We start from the raw sequence: 21,013 nt of genomic DNA on the forward strand, positions 1-21,013 counted from the left end.
TACAGGAGCATTCCCTCTTCTTGTCAGCTTTCCCTCAGGGGCGGTTCTCCCACACCCTTCCCAAGTGCTGGTTTCCCCGTGGCAGGATAAATGACAAAGGCCAGCCAGGCGCATCCGGGCCCTCTGTCTGGTCGCATCTCCGCTCGGCCGCGCGGGGGCGCGCTAGGCAGCGCCCGCCTCGCTCTATGGGCTTCCCTTTGCCCCGGAAGTGGTTCCGCGGCAGGGGTTGAGAAGGTCGGGCCATGGTGGGGCAGAGGTTGGGAAGATGGCGTGGCGAGGCTGGGTGCAGAGAGGCTGGGGTTGTGGCCAGGCGTGTGTTCCGCCGGCGGGCGGCCGCAGCTTCGAGGAGCTGGCCCCGCCGCGGCTGCTCGGACGCAGGTAACGACCGCCGCTCCGGGCTCCTTGCCTCTCAGCACCTGGGCTCTGGCCGCGCATCCCCAGGCGCAGGGACCGTGCGGCCCCTGGTGCCCGGACGGGTCCACGCTCCCCGCTTCCCCTCCCCCTCCCGCCGCCGGGAGCCCCCTCCAGCCCGCGCTTCTCGCCCCTCCGCGGTGTCCCGGACACTGGTGCTCGGGGGCCCGCCCGGCCCGCTTGAGCCCGCGCTGCCCGCTTTCCCCGAGGCGGACGTGACGGGAAGGGGAACTGGTCTCCTGTGTGACTGCATGCCACGCGAGGAAGGTTTTGGACCCATTTTTTAAATTAAAGCTTTACCAGCTACACAGCCGGTAAAGTGGCAGAGCTGAGATTTTCCCAGTCTTTACCTTATGTCCGACTGGTGATTACTTTCTTTGGCGTTTAGGGGAGCCACAGAGCATCATTTGCCTCTGGCAAAATCATGGGAGCCCACTCTTGTTTTATGGTTGAGGGGACATTGGTTGACAAAGCTGTTTAGGATTGAGAGTTATAGGATCACACGCTTCTGGTGGTGGTAGCACACCGCACCCATCACCAAAGCACCCATAGTAACGAAAGACCTTGTTGACGATTTGAGACAGTGGGATATTTGGTTTCCAGGTGATTTGGGAAGAGAACTTCTACTCCAATCTTCCTGAGTAAAAGCTTTGTGAAGAGTCTGGTTTATCAATAATCGCGGCTTTTGCATAGAATAATTTTAAATTGAGCGACAAGAACGCTCTCAGCTGCTAAAAATTTTACTGTGTATTTGGCGCTGAAATTTGTTTCTGTGCTTTAATCCAGTTTCAAAGTTACCGATTTCTGGCTTGTTTTGATGGGTGCCTGGAGTTTACTTGATTGATGGTAGCAAGGAACATGACGTGTTTTATGAACAGTGCTAACCTGTCGATAATAATTGGTAATAGTTGTAAATAATTGAAGCTCTAGTACTAACCACTGGGAGTGTTTGTAGACTGTATTTCCCAGCCCCCACACCAGGCCTACCAGTTTGGAATTAGGGTAGGGATAGGAGTGGAAGAACCTGTAGTTCCAACAAGTACTCCTAGAAAAGGGAGTCTTAAGTGTTGAGGAAAACTTGCATACATTGTTTCTTACCTTCTTGATTCAGTGTAACATGCAGGTTCAGGGACTAATCTAAAACTCCTGGGAAGGTGGAGAATGAGATCAGGAAGAAGTAGTGATAGATTCCATTTATATTAATCGTGCGAGTTGAGAAAAAAGAATATGGCAATTATGAAATAACACGTGTGTTAAATTGTGATTATGTGATAGGGAAAGTAAAAGAAAGATTGTTTAATGAGGCGCCTCCAGGAAATGTCAGAGGCCATTTGAAAACAAATCAACAAGAAACAAGTGATGGTGAATGTTAGTATCTAGGTTTTTTCTTTTTCAGATCTACCATTTATATGCAGAATTTGAAGATGACATTTTTGTAGTTGGCAGGGAAATGTGAATTACAGGAAATGCTGGTAAACCTGAAATATGCTTACTTGCCTCTAGGGGAAAAAAGCACTTAAAGTTAATAGGAAGCACAAGTTACTTTGAATATAACTTTATTTTGTGCACTTTCATTTCCTGTGGTTCTGAAATTAGTGTGTAGAAAAGTGAATGCAGGGACATGGTTAAAAAGCAGACTTCTGTGCCCAGTCCTGTGATTGATGTTATAGGCTTGAAGTGTGACTGAGAATTTGCATTTTTACAAGCACTGTAGGTGGTGCTACTAGAGTCCCACCAGACGCTAAGGCAGCCTGCCAACCAAGAATGGTTTCTACATTTTTAAAAGGTTGTAAAACAGTAGTACTCAACATTCACAAAGACTACCGATACTTGGTGTTTAGTCCTTTGCAGGAAAAAAAAAACCCTCTCTTAGGCATTTCAAAAACAACTATTTTCAAAGCTCTGGCAGCACTTCTGAAAAGTGCTGAAAGAAACCTGCAAAATTTGTCAATTATATGGAACTACCTAAGAGAAGAAAAGATTAATTGTAGCATGAGCTTGTTCTTAGGTTATGATTATAGTCCTAAGATGTATTTGGTTAAACCACTGGACAGATTTGCAAATCAGTTATATACAGTTATTTTTCCTGCCCCTCTGTTATCTCAAGGTGGGTTTTAAGAAAATAATTGACAGTCAAGAGTTATGGAGAATTTCCCCCCCTCCTGTAAACACATCTATTTTTTAAGTGGAATGAATCTGTTGTGTGTATGCTTGGGCACATCTTGCCTCATTTGAACACCAAGCCATTTTTACTCAATTTATTCGTACAGATGTGTAAAGGCATGTTAGTGCTGAATTGTACATTTATTTAAGTTGCACTGTCATCCACAGACTATTAAAAAAAATTCACAAGACTCTAAAGCCAACAAAACATACGACTTTATTTAAAAATTATGGGATTATATTAAACAACTGAATCATTAACAATTGTGTGACTAGTGGTGACTCAGGTATTCATGAGAACTTCTGTGTGTACTCTGAGCACATCAGATTGCCTCCACAAATCACTAGATATTGGTAGAAGGACCAAAGAAGCAGAGCCAAAAGGACTTCACAAGTTGCTGTAGGTGTGTCTCTAGTAATCCTGTTCTCCCATCTCACCTATTCATTTTATTTATTTATTTTTTTTAAATATTTATTTATTTATGCAAGCACTGGGTACAGTCAGAAGCGCAGAAGGGTGAGAGAATTCGCCAGAGCGGGGAGCAGAACAGGCAGACTGATGAAGTACACTGCTAAGGGGAGCAGCGGGAGTGGCAGGAGAGGTCTGCTCGCCATGTGGCACCCTCGCCAGCGGCCAGGGATCAAACCGGCACTGCAGAGGCTGTGGGCAGCTTTGTAGCCCAGTGCTCAACCTCTGCACCACTGGGGAGGCCCTCACCTATTCATTTTATTGTGTTGCTTTACTTTGTTTTTCTATTTGGAGTAAGTAATTTGTTTTTCTATCTTAAATACCCATTCGAATAGTAGAGTTAACCTAAAACTGTAAATATGATCATAAACATTTGCAGTTAGAGGCTTTTATCGAGTTTTTCTCGGTTGATTTTGCAGTTTAAAAAATCTTAGACAAAATCTTCCTAAGGACAGAATATATGATAGTTCTTATTACATCTTAGAAGCAACATTGAACAAAAAACTGACTGTAACCAACCTAAGCAAGTAGGGGAATATATTAGTCTATGCAGTTAAAAAGTTCAGAGATAGGGTCTCCGTGGTGGCACAGGGGTTGAGGCGCAACCTATGAAGCTGACTGCAGCCACCATAGCATGAGTTCGATCCCCAGCCTGGGAGCAGCCCACATGGTGCAGCAGACCTCTCCTATCTCACCTGCTGCTCCCCTCAGCAGTGTATTTCAGTCAGTCTGCCTGTCCTGTTCCCCACTCTGTCTCTGGAGGATCCTCTCACTGCCCACACCTCTGGCCTGTACCCCCGTTCTAATATGCATGAATAAATAAATCTTTAAAAAAAAAAAAGTTCAGAGGTAGGACTGACTTCTTGTGAGGCAAAATCCAGTGTTTTCAGATTGTTATGAGGCCTCCATTTTTCTCCATGGCTTGGCTCTGCTACCTAAAGTTGACTTTATTCTCTCAGCAAGCTATCCTGTGTTAGATGGCCGTTAGCAGCTCTTGTGGGTGTATCTTTAGGGTTCCACTCCAGTAGAAAAAATTTCTCTTCAATATTACTACCAAAATCCTAAAAATTGAGTTTCAATGTACTGGAATGTTCTAACTCTGGGCACTTGTCCATCCTTCAGTCTCTTGCAATTACTAGGGAATGAAACTTGTAGAATGGCTTAAACCAGTCGAAAGTTTGATGTACTACCCCAAACCAAGTGGCTGGGAATTCCATAATAGGAGAGTGAAAGAGGACATGGGTGCTGGTATCAGTGAAAAATGTTCATTATCAATTCTTTTTTTTATAATAAATTTTATTTTTATATTCCCCATACAATTGCAACCCCCTTATTTTGACCCCCATCCCTCCCCACCCCGCCCTCCACCCCCCATAGAGTGTCTCTGGTCATAGTTTTTTGTTGATTTTGATTTTCACTTTCTTGTAGTTATTCATTTTCCTGGTCCCTTATTTAAGTTTTCTAGATTCCTGCTATGAGTGAGACCATCCGGTATTTTTCTTTTTCTTTCTGGCTTATTTTGCTGAGCATGATCCCTTCCAGTGCCATCCATGTTGCTCCAACCACTATGGAGAGCTATGTGGAGATTTCTTGACCTACTAAACATAGAGCTTCCATATGATCCAGCAATTCCACTGCTAGGTATTTACCCAAAGGACACAGAAACATCAATTCCAAAGAGCACCTGCACCCCTATGTTTATAGCAGCACTGTTTACAATAGCTAAGCTTTGGAAACAACCCAAATGCCCAAAAATAGACGACTGGATCAAGAAGATGTGGTACATATACACCATGGAATATTACTCAGCATTCAAAAAAGATAAACACATGCCATTTGCAGCAACATGGATAGCGCTGGAAGGGATCATTATCAATTCTTGCGGAAACTTTTTTAGTGAAATTCTTGTTACAGATCTTAATTGTTAAATCCTAATTTTTGTTAATCCTAGCCAGATAAAATTAACCTGTAGATAACCATTCTAACTTAAGTAGAAATAATGAGTGAGAGATTGGGGAATTAGGTTATAGCTGTTTCTATTCAAGGTAGTTATTGAACTAGCAGTGTAGGCATCTAGGACTGGCTGGCAAACAGCTTTGTAAAAGGCCCCCTAGAAAATAGAGCCACACATCTGTCACATTTTTTCTTTAAATAACTCTTTAAAAAGTGCAAAAACCATGCTTAGCCAGAAATCCACCGTGCCACCTACAGTTTGTCAATTCATAATTTAGGAGCCTGTTTGGAATGCTGAATGTCTTATGTATCCCATCCCAGACCTACTGAATTATAGTCTGATTATAACAGGTTCCCCAGGTGATTTTTATATATAGTAAGTACTTAATGACATCCTGTTTAAGTTCTTGTAAACAGCAACTTCACAGGAAACAAACTGTAACAAGACCTATCTTAACATAGGCTAATTCTTTTTTTTTTTTTTTTTAAAGATTTATTTATTTATTTATACAAGCACTGGTACAGTCAGAAGCGCTGGAGGGTGAGAGAATTCACCAGAGCCAGAGCGGAGAGCAGAGCAGGCAGAAGGACCGAAGTACACTGCTGAGGGGAGCAGTGGGCGTGGCAGGAGAGGTCTGCGTGCCTTGTGGGACACTCGCCAGCCGCCGGCAATCAGCTTTGCAGCCTAGCGCTCAACTGCTGAGCCACCAGGGGGGGCCCACCATAGGCTAATTCTTAGAAACAAAAGTTCTTAGACATTTCTTGTCACATACACACACACAAAAACTCATCAAAGTTTTCAGTAAAGATCCCAAACACTTATGATATTATACAGTAATTTATTTTCCTACTTGCTTATTACAGTTTAGGGTGGCAGGTGACCGGAGCCTATCCTGGTAACTTAGGGTGCAAGGTGGGTACCAACTCTGGACAGGACACCCATCCATTGCAGAGTACACACCCACACTCAGACTGGCACAATTTAGTCATGCCAGTGAAGCTACCATGTATATCTTTGGGATGCGGGAGGGCCCCTGAGTACCTGTGTAAATCCACGCAAGCATGGGGAAGATGTGCAGACTACATGGACAGTGGCCCTGGCCAGGAGTCCATCTTTTTTTTTTTTTTCACCAACATTACAGAACAATATTATTCAAGGACCTTCCATACACTGGTAGATAACCCTGGCTGTACATGAAACTCATCTGGGAAACTCTTAGACTGATGGCTTTGCTGCACCCCTAGAGATTCTGATTTATTTGGCATGAAATGGAGACATGTTAAATAGTGCTTTCAAGGGCTCACCAGGTAATTTTAAGGTGTAGTGTAGGGGAAGAAAAGCTGTTTTCCTTCTACCAATGTTAAATTCCTAGACTGGGGCCTTGTAAATTAGGCTGACAAAAGATAGATTAATAAAAGAGGCAAGTTTTTGAACATGTGCAGTGCACATGTAATATGGGAGTAACCCATGGGGTGGTTAGAATTAAGGCATTTTAGCAAAAGAACAAAGTTTTAGAGAATTGACAAGACAATGAACTTTATGGGGCAGCAAATTGTGGGAAGGTGAATATGAGGGGACAGGTTGATGATCAGGACTTGTTAGTAAAGTTTGTTATGTAGATTCTCCAGTGACATATCTGACCTTGTGTTTAACTTATCTTTCCTGGGAGAGTATGGAGAAGGGGTAAATCTATACAAATTTATGTCCTGTTTTTAGGAAAGGACAGAGAGCTTTTTAAAAACACCTGCCTCTTTTTTCCTTCAGTTTAAGTAATCCCTACATCCAAGGGCATAGTTTGAGGTGGCATATTCTACTTTTCAGCAGCCAGAATTGAGAATTACTATTCTATATTAAGCTTTCACTCATAACTGCCTCTGCCCAACTGATGTAGTATGTTTAAAAACATGGCCACAATAATTCGCAGCACCTTTCATCCAGAGTTGGAATCTATTTCCTTATTTTTTGAAGCTGACTGGCCTTGCCATTTGCTTTTACCAGTACTGTGGCAGAATTAAAGTGCAAGGTCCAGAATCTTGGCCTCAAGTGACTTTGCAAGTTCCTCTTAGAATACTCATTGCCATGGGAGAAGCCCCTGCAAGATGATTGAATACTGAGAAGCCAGTTCTAAGATTCCCTCCCATATGAGAGTCAGGTCAGCTTTGCCTCTCCAGCACTAGTTAGGCAGTTAAATGCCTGGCTGCATGAGTGATTGCAGATGTGACTAGCACAGGCACTGACCAGCTGAGGATATCTTTCTTACAGAATCATGAGAAATAATAAATTGTGGTATAGGACAATAAGTTTTGGGGTAGTTTGTTATTCAATAATAAGTGAGACAGCTGGGGAAGCTGCTGCCAGATCGGGATCTGCTGACCAAAGAGAGAACTGCGCTGCTTCAGCCATTTTCACTAGCATAATTGATGCCTTGTTTCTTACCTTCTCAATAAATTCTGCTCGAATTCAGTTCTTGTGCCATCTGATCAGCCGACCCTGACCTTATCTGGATCCCTAACCAGAAAGATAAACTGGTTTTTAGCTTGCAGTCCCTGCTGCATATGAATGTACCCTAGGTAATAGGAATATATGTTCAATTAGCCAAAATTTAGTATTTAATTGTGTCCAACAAATTCTGTATGTCAACTGTTAAGTTTATATATGTGTGTGTATGTGTATACACACATATATATATATACACACTCTTAACATAAATATATTCTATATCTGAACTCAATGCTGGGGCCAAGCTGTATAACATGTTATTTGTGTTCTCACACTTATGGTGAGATTCTCAAGGTAAATATTATTTTAGGCAAAAAGGTCTGGCTTTGTTGCAGATCAGATTCCCACCCTGGTGTGTGTGTGTGTGCCTTTTCAAACATTGTGCTTCAATGAATACATGAGCTATTGAAGTAACTTTCATTAGAATGATTGAGTATATATACTGTAGTATTAAGCTGTTGGAAATTTAAAGGAACCTCACCCTTCAATTTCTTGGTCTAATTAAAAAGAAAAAGCTCATAAATCAACAACATTGGGTTATAAAATTTAAAGGATCTTTAAAAGAAGCATGTTACCCTTATTGTATGGCATATCTTTAGGGGGAGAGGGAGTGTGGTGTAATGTGTTAGTTTATTTATTAGACCTAGTTCCAGGTTACTTTGGAATATTCAATAAAAAATATATTCAGGCCTCCCTGGTGGCTCAAGGGGGTAAGCACCGCACTATGAAGCAATCTGCAGATTCGATCCCCGGCCTGCCAGAGAGAAACCCACATGGTGAAACAGACCTCTCCTGTCTCGCCCGCTGCTCCCCTCAGCAGTGTATTTCAGTCAGTCTGCCTGTTCTGTTCCCCACTCTGTCTCTGGTGAATCCTTTCACCCCCTGCGTCTCTGACCTGTACCCCAGCTCTTCTATGCATAAATAAATCTTTAAAAACATAAGTGCACAAAATATGTATATTCAATAAAAAATCCAATTGCAAAGGGTTACTACCTGCTACTTTAAATTAGGAATGCTTTTGACTGTAAGTAAATATATTATTTAAATCAGTGAAGAACTTAGCATTAGATGATTGGAGACAGGTGACTCTTTGCTCGGTGGCTCAGAAATATTCATATTTAGTATCTAAGTCAGTTGACTTCATTTGACATGTAAGTGGTTACCCTAGCTCTAGCCTATACATCCTTATTCAAGGGACAAAAGAAGAGAGCAGGGGATGACATCAGTGACAAATACATTATATTAGGTAAGTAGAACCTTTTCAAAGGGCACCTACAAGTTCTTAAATCTCATATTGTTAGAACTCTGTGTAATATGGTCATCCCTGGCTATAGGAGAGGTTGAAAACCTGAACATGTTTATCTTTCCTAGCCTGTGCAGAAGTGGCAGGCAAGAGGAAACAAATAGAAATAGATTTGGGTTAACTGTTACAGTATTTGCTAAAGGATATTCATAAGACTGGTAACAACATTGGCATTGTTTCAATAAGTTCATCACTTGCCAAAATAGAGTTTTTTGGAAAAGAATAGTGTTTATATCGAAGTGTATATTCTGGATTATTAAAAGTTTCAAGGCAAATTATTTTATCACCACTACCCATCCTCACCATCTGGTTTCTGAGAAGTTGAACTGTGGAGTGTACTCAATGTTGAAGAAAGTGCCTTCTAAGCAAGTGGTAGTAGCAGTTATCATTTTTCTGTGATTCATTTGTTTCTAGATGTCTGCTACATACCATTTGGATCTCCTACAGATGCTAAAAATGCTTTATTGTGACATAATTTACATATAGCAAATGTAAAAATGAAATAAGAGTATATACCATGAGTTCTTTCAGATGTACACACCTGTGCAACCATCAGTAAATGAAGATAAAGAGCATTCCATCAGTCCAGGTTCCCTCCTTTCTAGTGAAATCCCTTCCACTTGAGGTAAACTACTGATTTTTATCACCACAGATTATTTTGCCTGTTCTTCAGCTTCATGTACATAAAGTGCAATGACACAGTCACACATTATATAATCCTTTAATGTTTGACTTTGCTCAACAGTGTCTTCAGTTTCACCCATGTTGTATGATTAGTTTTTTTGCTAGTTCTTTATTGTATGACCATACCACAGAGGATCAGTTTCCCCCATTGATGGAAATTTAAGTTTCAGTTTTTAGTTATAAGAATAAAGCTGGTGTGACTTCAAGCATTTTCAGCAGGGCCCAAAATGAAATTGTTCACCTCTTCTATTTTCCTATTTTGGTGCCTCTGATTTTCCTTGTTATTGAATAGTATGGCCTGTTAGTCAGAATAAAACTAACAATTATTCTTGCCCCCTTCTTTCCTCTAATGGATAATTAAGACCTTTATCAGGGACTGGGCTTGGTGGTAGAGATATAATGAATACAGATGTGATGATCTAGTTGTGGTGCAGGCAATAATGGAGGTAAATATGAGTAGCTACAGAAGGCTTTGGGATTCTAGGAGTACAAAAAAAAATACCCAGTCTGGGGAAGTTAGGAAGGGTTCCTGGAGGTGGAGTTAAATGAATTAAATTTTGAAGGGAATAAAAAAGTTACAAAAGGAAGTATGTGCCAAACTAACATGGAGTTTGATAGGGTGATGAAAAACAGGTTAAAGCAGGGACACATTGGGCCTCCCCAGTGGCACAGCGGTTGAGCGCTGGGTTGCAAAGCTGCCCGCAGCCTCTGCAGCGCCGGTTCGATCCCCGGCTGCTCCCGGCCACTGGAGGAGGGTCCCGCATGGCGCGCAGACCTCTCCTGCCGCCCGCTGCTCCCCTCAGCAGTGTACTTCGGTCCTTCTGCCTGCTCTGCTCCCCGCTCTGGCTCTGGTGAATTCTCTCACCCTCCTACGCTTCTCACTGTACCCAGTGCTTGTATGTATGTATGTATGAATCAATCAATCTTTAAAAAAAAAAAAAAAGCAGGGACACATTAACAAAATATGGAACATGAAAATGAAAAGAGAATTAGTGGAAACAATGTGATCTGTTAGAAAATGCCAATGTTCCAGGCCAGAGAGGGTGTCTAGGAACTGTATTAGAGTTAAAGAGAGATTTTTTTTTTTCCCCTTTGAGAGAGCATTTGAGGAACTATTAAATTTTGAGGAAAAGTGGTATGCGGAAAGAAGAACATGCAGCATGTTAAGACGTTTAAAGTTAAGTAAACCGGGGCCTCCCTGGTGGCGCAGTGGTTGAGCGCTGGGTTGTGAAGCTGCCTGCAGCCTCCGTAGCGCCGGTTCGATCCCTGCTGCTCCCCGGCCACCGGGCGAGGGTCCCACCTGGCGCACAGACCCCCCCTGCCGCCCGCGAGGGCCCCACCTGGCGCGCAGACCCCCCCCCTGCTGCCCGCTGCTCCCCTCAGCAGTGTACCTCGGTCCCTCTGCCTGCTCTGCTCCCCGCTCTGGCTGTGTTGAATTCTCTCACCACCACCCCCCCACCCCCCGCACTTCTGACTGTACCCAGTGCTTGTATAAATAAAATAAATAAATCTTAAAAAAAAAAAAAGGTTAAGTAAACCATTGTTGTAATTTGGGCATGAGTAAATCCTAGATTAGGAATGAAAAAACATTTTTTTTTTGATTTGATAGCCTTGTTTAATTGGATGGTAAGAATAAAGGAATGAGAGAAGTCCAAAGTGACTTCTAGATTGTTAACCCCAAAGACTGAGAGAACTGTGGACCTGAGAGAATAAGGAAGTCAGAAAATGGGGCTTTTTTATAGAGGAAGTATCCCTTGTGCATATACCCTTTCAAAGGGGGAGGGAGAAAATACTCAGTATATAGTTGGAAATGCAGGACAAGAACATTGAAATTAGGACTAAAGAAGTGTGCTGAATCATTTACTTATAAATCATGCGGGCCACAGAAATGAATTTTTTTTTTTAATCCAAAGTGTTTCAGGACTTGGTTTACAAAGATGAGAAGGCCTAATTTCTGCTGCCAACCAGTTTTGTCTGAAGGATAGTGTATGTATAGAGTACAATGAGAACAAGGAAGCGTGAGGCCTCTACATTGTCTACCTGGTGAAGTTACAATTTTACAAAAGGAAAAAGTTTCATGTGTATATAATGGTTGAGTTAGAATGGAGAGTGTATGTCACCTTGAGAGCCCTGAAAGTTTCTGTCAATAAGGAATAGAATAAGGGAGCCATCAGGAGAGTGAATTTGCAGAGTACAATCTTTTTAAAGGAGTTAGTTAGGGTTGGCAGGTGTGATCACAGTAGCACATGTTTTGAGGAACTCAAGTTATGTAAGGACTCAACCTTCATTCCTCTAACAAATAATTATGACCTTTATCAGGTGATAAAACCCCTCATCAAACATTTTGTTGAGCATTCCCAAAACTGGTAGTGAAATAAATTGCGGGAGAAATGGGAAGAATCCATCAGTTTATAATGTTCACTACTTATGAAAGGAAATAATTGTTTGAATTTGGAATGACTTCAAGGATAATACTTACATTTAAATGTTTGTTCTGGAAATTGACCAGATAACGAAGTTCAAACAGAACAGCAGCCATTCTTTCCTAAATCAAAGGAACAACTTGGAATTCCTGCAGCTGTTTACCGGACTGCAAACTGAGTAGATGTCGATGCATATTATTTTGTTGATTGTTAGACAGTAACAGCTCCCAAAAGAGTCCTCTAAATTTCCTGTTGTTTGTTTCTCTAGTACCATTCAAAGTTTTGGCTTTGTACCCTATCAGGAAGTAGGAAACTTAATTTCTTTGGGGCTATAGAGTGATAAACTGATGTGGTGATGATGCAGGCAAGTGGGGAGGCTCATAGAGGTTAATGTGTATAAGATGAAGCTCTGTTGTAATCTGTTATTTTCCCCTACAGGTTTGACTTTTTTATTCAGCAAAAATGTGGATTCAGAAAAGCACCCAGGAAGGTTGAACCTCGAAGATCAGACACAGGAACAAGTAGTGAAGCATACAAGAGAAGTGCTTTGATTCCTCCTGTAGAAGAAACAGTCTTTTATCCTTCTCCCTACCCTATAAGGACTCTTGTAAAACCTTTGTTTTTTACTGTTGGGGTAAGAGCTTACATCACTAGGAGTTACCTGCCTTGATGCAGGTGCAGTGTTAAAGTACTGTTTGTCTTACATGGGTTCCCTTAAATGAAAGACAAGTGGAGGAGAATGAAAAGCATCTGGGTATCTGGGTATGAATGATCATAGGAGAACATGAGTTTAATAATTGCTATTAGAATCTGGTTCACTTATATAAACCCTGCAGAAGAAATTTATGAACGTCTTATTTGGTGTACCCTTTCAAGTGATAATAAGTTGGTATTTTGAATCTTGTTTGAAATTTCATTTTTTTTAAAGATTTGTTTTATTTATGCACACATGATCTGGGGTATAGGCCAGAGATGTGGAGGGGTGAGAGGACTCCTCAGTGACAGTGGGGAGCAGAACAGGTGGATCCACTGAAACACACTGCTGAGGGGAGCAGTGGGTGAGACAGGAAAGGTCTGCTGCACCATGTGGGTCAGCTCTCTGGCTTGGGATCGAACTCAGGCTGAACTCAGGTCGCAGTGACCTGAGCAATAGCTTGATAGCGCTAAGACTTAACTCCTGTGCAACCAAGGAGGCCTTTATTTGAAAATTTCTAGTTACAAACAGTTCCTAGGGTACTGTAAAGTTAAAAAAGTGGGAAATAAATGTTCTTTTACCTAATAGTTTTCACTGTGCCAGATAGTCCTTCTGTTGGTTTGTAAAAAGCAATGAAAAATGAACTATTTTTCTTGGAAGTATGTATACAGTTATTTTATAATATTAATTTTATATAGTTTACAGGTTGTGCATTTGGATCAGCTGCTATTTGGCAATATGAATCACTGAAATCTAGGGTCCAGAGTTATTTTGATGGCATAAAAGCTGATTGGTTGGATAGTATAAGACCACAAAAAGAAGGCGACTTCAGAAAGGAGGTAAAGATAAACATGGCTTTCTTCTAGTTTATCATATTTGAAATCTGATTGCGATGTGTTTTTAGTTAATGTTAGATCAATAGGTGTTAAGTCAGTGCACTTTAATATTCTTCTTTAGGTATTACATTATAATAAGTATTCACAAAGTTATGTCTGACAGTGTTCCAAAACTGTGACTAGTAGTGATTTTCATTCAGTACAGTGTGTTTGAGAAACTAGGAAAACTCTTCTATTCCATAATCCTGGGTCCCTTAGAAAGCCACGGGTTTCCAGCACATGTCTGTGTGAAGTTTTGATACTCAAATGTTTCATAAGTATGGTGAAAAATGACACAAGCATTATTCACAGTCTTCATCTGGACATGAATTTTTTATAATAATTAAATGGTAGGTTATAAATTAGAAAATCTGTGTCTATTAAAGAAAATTGAAACAATATGTAACTATGACATGGGGAGTGAAAGCACTAGACCCCTGACACACCCCTACATAGGCAGCGAGTGAGATCTGAGCGCTCATACGCAGTGTAAGTATAATTACAAAAGCCAGTCATTGTTTATGGGTCAGTGCACATATTGCTTTGTAAGTTTTTTACACTGTTTTTTCCACATTAGTTTATAAAGTCTGATTTAGTTTCATAGTTCAGATGTTTTTTATTCAAAAACTTTGATCACAGAAAATTTTAAACATCCAGCTTCAACATTGATTGACAAATATGTGGCCAACTTTGTTTCATTTTGTCCCCTTTCCCTGTGTCTCCCCACCACTAGTTACTGTAAAGCAAATTCTAGGCATATTTTACCCATAAAAATTTTAGTGTGTATCCTTAGAGGTTTAAGATTGTCTTTCCATCTCTTATTTTCCAAACTTTAATACTATTAAACCTTAAAAAATGGGGTGATATTAGTAGAAAATATTCTCAGAATTTTAAAACTATGGAATTTTAAAACTATGGTGAATAACCATTTACTTGATATCTGTGTATATGTATATATCTGATAGTGTGGTGGATGCTATATGCATGTGATAGTCCTCATGACTAGGTTTTTGTACTGCTAGGTTTTTGTTAGTCATTTTATCAGGAAACTGAAGTTTGGAAGTTATTTATTGGAAGTCACACATCTAGTCAGTGGCTCTGATTACCTAGAGAATGTAGGCTGACTATAAAATACCTGTGCTTTCCATTGTACCATGTATTTATTGTGTATTTGTGTGTGTGTGTGTGGTTTCCTGCTGATTTTTACAAATGAGCAATCCCTTATACACAAAGCATCTGCTTCCTGACTGCGCTTTTCTAGCCTGAAAGCATTTACCATATAGTAATATGCAATTTTCTTCTGTTTTAGATTAACAAGTGGTGGAATAACCTAAGTGATGGCCAGCGGACTGTGACAGGTTTGTGTTAGCTTACACGTTTTAGCCATTCAAGGGAAGAGAAATCAAACCAAAAGGTACAGTATGTCACAGTCAATGGCTTTTGTACCATGCTCCTCAGTGGTTTGGAAGACATAGAAAATCTCTGTACCTTCAGGCTAAAGTAATAGTATAAAAAGTAGCGTGGCATAAAGGTATGCATAATGCCCTGAGTCTGTTATTTTCTAATTTGATCTATTGTGATGCTGATCAAATGCTCTATCTTTGCTGAAGAATCCTAGTTTGTAAAATAGGGTATAAATAATTGTTACTTCATGTGTTAAAGAAATTAAAGGGGACATTGACTAAATACCTTCTTCATGAAGAATGCTTTATGCACATTCTCTCCCTAACTCACAGGGTTGCTTACAGGGTAGTTATCTCCCTTTTTACAGATAAGGAAACTGGCTTTCAGAGAAGGAACTTTTCGAAGGTCACAAGTTTCAAAACCCAGGTCTGTCTCATTCTAAAGCCAATTTTCTCTTTACTACACCATGCTGTTTTATAAAATCTTTAGATGTGAGCATGCCATGCATATCACCATAACTTTATTTTTGTTCTTTGTAATTTTGATGGAAAACAGATCCGGTTATTCAAAATAACACTTGTATAAAGCTTTGTGGACTTTGTCAATTGATGAATTTGAGGAATGTGTTTGTAAGTTCTTTCACAATTGTGCAGGTAGGAAAAAAAATCTTCCTAGAGGAATAGCAGAATATTGCTTTTTCTCAAATATCCTTAAAATTAATGGTATTCTTATTTTCTTTAACTATTTTGGTGGAGAAAAGTTGCTTACCTTTTTCTTCAAGCTGTTTCCTTTGTCTCCTTGTTGGAACGTGATGCAGTGTTGAAGCAGTGGTTCAGATATTGCTTCCTTTAGGGAGTGCTTTCTTTTTCTTGAACTCATGGCACTTTTTAATGATTTTAACAAGGCCTGCCTTATATAAGTGCATGTAGAATCCTTGACAATAATGAGCAAATGTTTTGTTACAGTACTTCATGCATATCTTATACACAGTAAAGTCATTTAATTAAAATCTGTTGAGTAATGAATGTTGACTTTACAGGGCATCTTAAAAAGGACAGATATTTCAAAGTATATTGCCATACTATAGAATTGATTTATCAGAGAGGGGTTAATAAATATGCTAACTTCAAAGATAGCTCTGTAATAGTACATCACTTTCCACGGGGATTAAGAGAGGCTTTTTGGTTTGTTGCTTGCTTTCTGACAGAAAAGAAAATAAACATTTCTTTAGGGTAGCAAAGTTTCATTAATTTTGATATTTTCAGTGTTTCTCACAAGAAATCTGAGAATTAGAAACCTTTCTCATGTCAGTAAATGGCTTATTCTTATTCAGAGATGTTGGCTGTTGGAGATAATTTTTAAAATTTGAATTCTTTCCCCCAGTGCTTTTTTCTAAGTCAAATCAGTCATTTTGCTTTAACGACATGGCACTAGAGAATAAAAGATGTGTTCTAGCAACTTGATGTGAGGTGCATCGAACCACATAAATGCAAATGATCATGCTGAAAATCTTAAATCATTGTCAGGTTATTCAAGTGACTTTTAAAGGCTTTTTGACTTTTAAAGGAAATGCTCTTTGATCTATTCACTGCACTGTCCCCTCAAACAATGTCACCTGTCTTATAGGAAATCATTACCCTGGTAGTAGTGACTCTAGCTTCACAACATCTGTTAATCAGTTAACTAGATATGAAGATTCTTAAGGTAAATAAATTTGTGCTTTGGTTATATCTTGTCTCTTTTCAGAGTTGCCAGTTAGCACTTGACCCTTCTTCAAACCTCTATTCTTTTTTCTTTGTTATTCTATTTCTACCAAGATTTGTTTATTTATTTTTTTTATTTTCAAATTTTCTCTCCCCTTTTGCCTTTCAAAGGTTTGATCTATGCCTCCCAGGCTAAGGTCTTCTCTCTTCCTGATGTGCTGGTAAGGCAGTGTTTCACTTAGTGTTCTAGCTCATCTTGACTTTTAAATCTGTCACTGTTTTTGCCTATAACTCCTCTGTCTTCCAGTTTTCAGACAAGTTATATCCTGGGGAAGGGGAGAAAGTAACACAACTAATGCTTGAATGCCAATGAGATTTTAAGTATTATGCTAGGTACTTTACATATACATGCTATTGTTATGTCATTAATCTTAATTATGAAGAAGAAAAAGTAAAAACAAAACAATAACAAAAAAAATCTTAATTATGAGAGCTCTGTTAGTGGTATCCTCAGTTACCCAATAGATTGGGGGGCAGTTGGGGCTCAGAGAGATCAAATAACGTGTCTGAGATTACACAGCTAGAAAGGGGTGGAGGTGGGAAACAGACTCACTTCTTAGTTAAATAATAAGCTTTTTGTTACATCCTTTCACTTTCTACTCTAGCAAACACCTTTAGGTAAACCATGCTGCCTCCCAGTACCTGGGTGCTGATTCGTAGTCTAAATTGGAGCAAAATGCCCCAGGACAGTAGTCTGGCACTTGGGAAAGAAAGGGAACCTTTTTTGGCTACTTACGTTAGTAGTAGCTATGAAGTATAATAACGTAAAATGAATAGATGTGCATGGTAACAGTTTAAAATAGTATTGAAGGGTATATAAAGTGAAAAATAAATTTCTCTCATTGTAAACTCACAATTCTGCAGTTTCCTTCCCCATAATAGCCATTGTCTTTTCAATCACGTGTGTATTCTCCCAAGGCATCTATCTAGATATAAGCATTTATATCTGTTGTTTAAACACAGATGGCAGCATGCAGTGCATACTCCTGTTCCCTGATTTTTTTTTACTTAATATTTTAAATGACATTCTATATCTATAAAAGCAGACCTATTGTAGTCTTTTTAAATATTTTATTGACATAATATGTGTAAAAAATATGCACATGTCAAATGTGTAACTAATTTTTTTTTCAGACAATGTATTTTTATTTTTTTTTATAAGAAGGTACTTTTTTTTTTAAGATTTATTTTTATTTATTTACTTATTTATACAAGCACTGAGTACAGTCAGAAGCGCGGGAGGGTGAGAGAATTCACCAGAGCCAGAGAGGGGAGCAGAGCAGGCAGAAGGACCGAAGTACACTGCTGAGGGGAGCAGCGGGCGGCAGTCTGCGCGCCATGTGGGACCCTCCTCCGGTGGCCGGGGAGCAGCCGGGGATCGAACCGGCGCTGCAGAGGCTGCGGGGCAGCTTCGCAACCCAGCGCTCAACCGCTGTGCCACCAGGGAGGCCCTGTGTAACTAATTTTTATAAACTGAACATAACTATGTAACTAGCATGCAGGTTGCCGCGGACCAGCACAGCGATGGACGATGAGGCCGTCTCAGGGTTGAGAGACTGCGCAGGGTGGTCAGGGATTCGATGAATAAATGACACACAGACACACTTCAAGAGAGTGAAAATCTGAGTGCGTCTTTATTAAGCTAGTGGTCAGTATATATATGTTTTTCTAAAAGCATAGGAACAGTGAACATCAAAGAGATCAGTTTGCTCATAGGCTTAGCTTAATTGACAGGGCAGTGATTTATGTCCGAAGTTACATCTGGACCTAGCCTCATTCCTAATTGGACAGGCTATAAATTCTTTCTACTGTTTTATATAATTATTTTCTAGTTGCACTAACTATCATTTTTACTCATAATTAATTGTCATGGGTGAATTTATTTTATAATGCAGTTAATATCAAAGGTACTAAAGTTAAGCACATAATAGAAAGATTATTAAACTAACAATTCTATTATAACACAGTATTTAGTAATGTTTCATTTGCATTAGCCTAATTATTAAATTATGTATGTTTTTTAATTAGCAATCAATGACCAGAAAAAGGAAAGATTTTAGAAAGACAGTTGTAGCAGAATAAAGTTTGTGGGCCTTGAGAAAGCGAGATAAGGTTCCAGGTGGTCAGCATTTCTTTTAATCATCTTTGTGGCAGCTTCTGGTGGTCATTATTTATTGGCAGGCATTCGGCTTCTCTGCATCTTAGGGAGTTTGCTGTTCTCCCCCTGCGCGCATGGTTCCTTGCCCACGCCGGACCTCAGGGACCATGGCAACAGCCATTAGCCCTGAGGGTCACTGCAGGGGGGGGTGCAGCACAGGTTAAAAAAAAGGGAAATCCAGGTAGTAACAGATATGTTAACACGTCTTCTATAAATGGACATTTAGGGTGTTTTCAGTCTTTTGCCTTATAGATAACATTGCAGTGAATATACTTTCATATAGATCTTTGCACCTTGTACAATTGTATTTTTAGGGTAAGTTACTGGAAATAGAGTTAAAGTGTCAAAGAATATGTAATTTAAAATTTTGTATTTTGTCAAGATGTTTTAAAAGAAGTTGTATGCCAATTTAAACACCCTCCAAACAATGTGTGAAGTGTAAATAAGTCTTACTGATTTCTAAAAGTTGCTAACAGGAGAGAGAGAGATTCTCATCTGTAGGAATGGTGCAGGGAAATAATAACCTCTTTTTGTGGTTATTGATTACTATAAAACTCTTTGCCTTCCTTGTGAATTTGCCCCATCCTTTCCATTTTCCCATAATAGTTATGAACTTTTGTCTCCATTCCCATGGAAGGATAGATGGATAGTCTTTCTGGATTTCCTCTTGATTCCAGGAAGCTGTGGGACAAGCCCTTAATTAGTTATGTAGATGTTACCTGGGAAGGAAGTTGTAGCCACTCTCTGAGGCTGACAGGATGCCCCCTACCTGTATTTTTGGTTCCTAAGGAACCTGAGGTCAGGACCACTTGAATTTAGTCCTTTGGCCGCTGTGGTTGTTCAGAGTCTGGACTGGTCATGTCTAGCTTCCTTTCTGCTACCACTGGTAGTTGCCAGACTGCGCCGGGAATGGGGATTGTTTTCATGATTGTCTCATAGCTGTAAAGCAGGAGCTAGAACTAGGGCAAGTTAAAATGCTTCAAACTTCACTGTTCATATTGAGATTAAGCCATTTTTCTTAAATAAATGCTGCCTTTCTCCAAGCCCTTGACTAGTTTCCAGAGTTCTGAAAAAATTGATCTGGCAATTTTTTCATTACTTTGGAGAAGGAGAGAGTTTTCGAGATTCATTATTTTTGCTGATATAATCAATCCAGTGCAGCTCTTTGGCAAAGCTATCCCCTGACAGCAGCAACTTCCCAAATCAATAATGCCAAGCTTGTTCAAGAAGTTACTGAGTCAGAGGAGGCAAGTAACACTCTTCCCAAATGAGGATGCAAGCATAGACCCTAAGCTGTTCTTTTCAAGGGAAAGGAGGGAGAGGGAACCATTATTTTTTGAGCATCTGCATACTAGATACATTGTACATGTACTCTCTGATCTAAGTCTCACAATGGCTGTGAGGTAGGAAATACTATCTTCATTTTTAAAATGAAGAATCTGAAGTGATAGGGATGAAATGCCACAGACCCCCAAAGCTACTAATGGCAGACGTGGAAAGGCATTCCTTTTCTACCATATTTTTCATTTATTGGGTTGTCACCATGCGACTGCTACTTTTAATTGTTCTTGTTATTTAAGTATCAGTCAACTCTTTATGGTAGATTCTATTACTCCATTTAATTGAAGAGAGGTTGAACTATGGAGAACTGTATGGAGGTTTCTTGAACTACTAAACATAAAGCTTCCATATGATCCAACAATTCCACTGCTAGGTATTTACCCAAATGACACAGAAACAGTAATTCCAAAGGGCACCTGCGCCCCTATGTTTATAGCAGCACAATTTACAATAGATAAGCTATGGAAGCAACCCAAATGCTCCAAAATAGATGACTGAATCAAGAAGATGTGGTACATATACACCATGGAATATTACTCAGCAATCAAAAAAATAAACACATGCAGTTTGCAGCAACATGGATGGAGCTAGAAGGGATCATGCTCAGCGAAATAAGTCAGAAAGAAAAAGAAAAATACTGGATGGTCTCACTCATAGCAGGAATTTAGAAAACCTAAATAAGAGGCCAGGAAAAAGACTAATCAATACAAAGTATAAATCAAAATCAACAAGCAACTATAAACTAGAGACACACTACGGGGAGCAGTGGGGGCACGCAGGGAAAGGAAGGACTAGAGTCAAAATAAGGGGGGAGGTGCAATTGCATGAGGAATATAACCTAAATGAAAATGCATACATTGTGCAAAGATGAA

At 39.9% G+C, this 21,013-nt stretch overlaps 1 protein-coding gene across 4 annotated transcripts in view; it reads left to right on the top strand.

Annotated features, from left to right (window-relative positions):
- Positions 1-265: 265 nt before the first annotated feature.
- The window catches only part of PARL (presenilin associated rhomboid like), a gene marked incomplete at its 5' end in the record, with an annotated part of 32,112 nt that continues 11,364 nt past the window's right edge, over positions 266-21,013 (top strand). For all 4 annotated transcript variants that reach the window (XM_084231810.1, XM_084231811.1, XM_084231812.1 and 1 more), the window contains 4 exons: positions 266-378; positions 12,345-12,540; positions 13,299-13,439; positions 14,785-14,833. In XM_084231810.1, the coding sequence (XP_084087936.1) occupies positions 266-378; positions 12,345-12,540; positions 13,299-13,439; positions 14,785-14,833 (499 nt within the window). The remainder of the gene's footprint in view (positions 379-12,344; positions 12,541-13,298; positions 13,440-14,784; positions 14,834-21,013) is intronic.

Source organism: Talpa europaea (assembly GCF_964194135.1).
Source record: "Talpa europaea genome assembly, chromosome: 4".
In the NCBI taxonomy this organism is placed as follows: domain Eukaryota; kingdom Metazoa; phylum Chordata; class Mammalia; order Eulipotyphla; family Talpidae; genus Talpa; species Talpa europaea.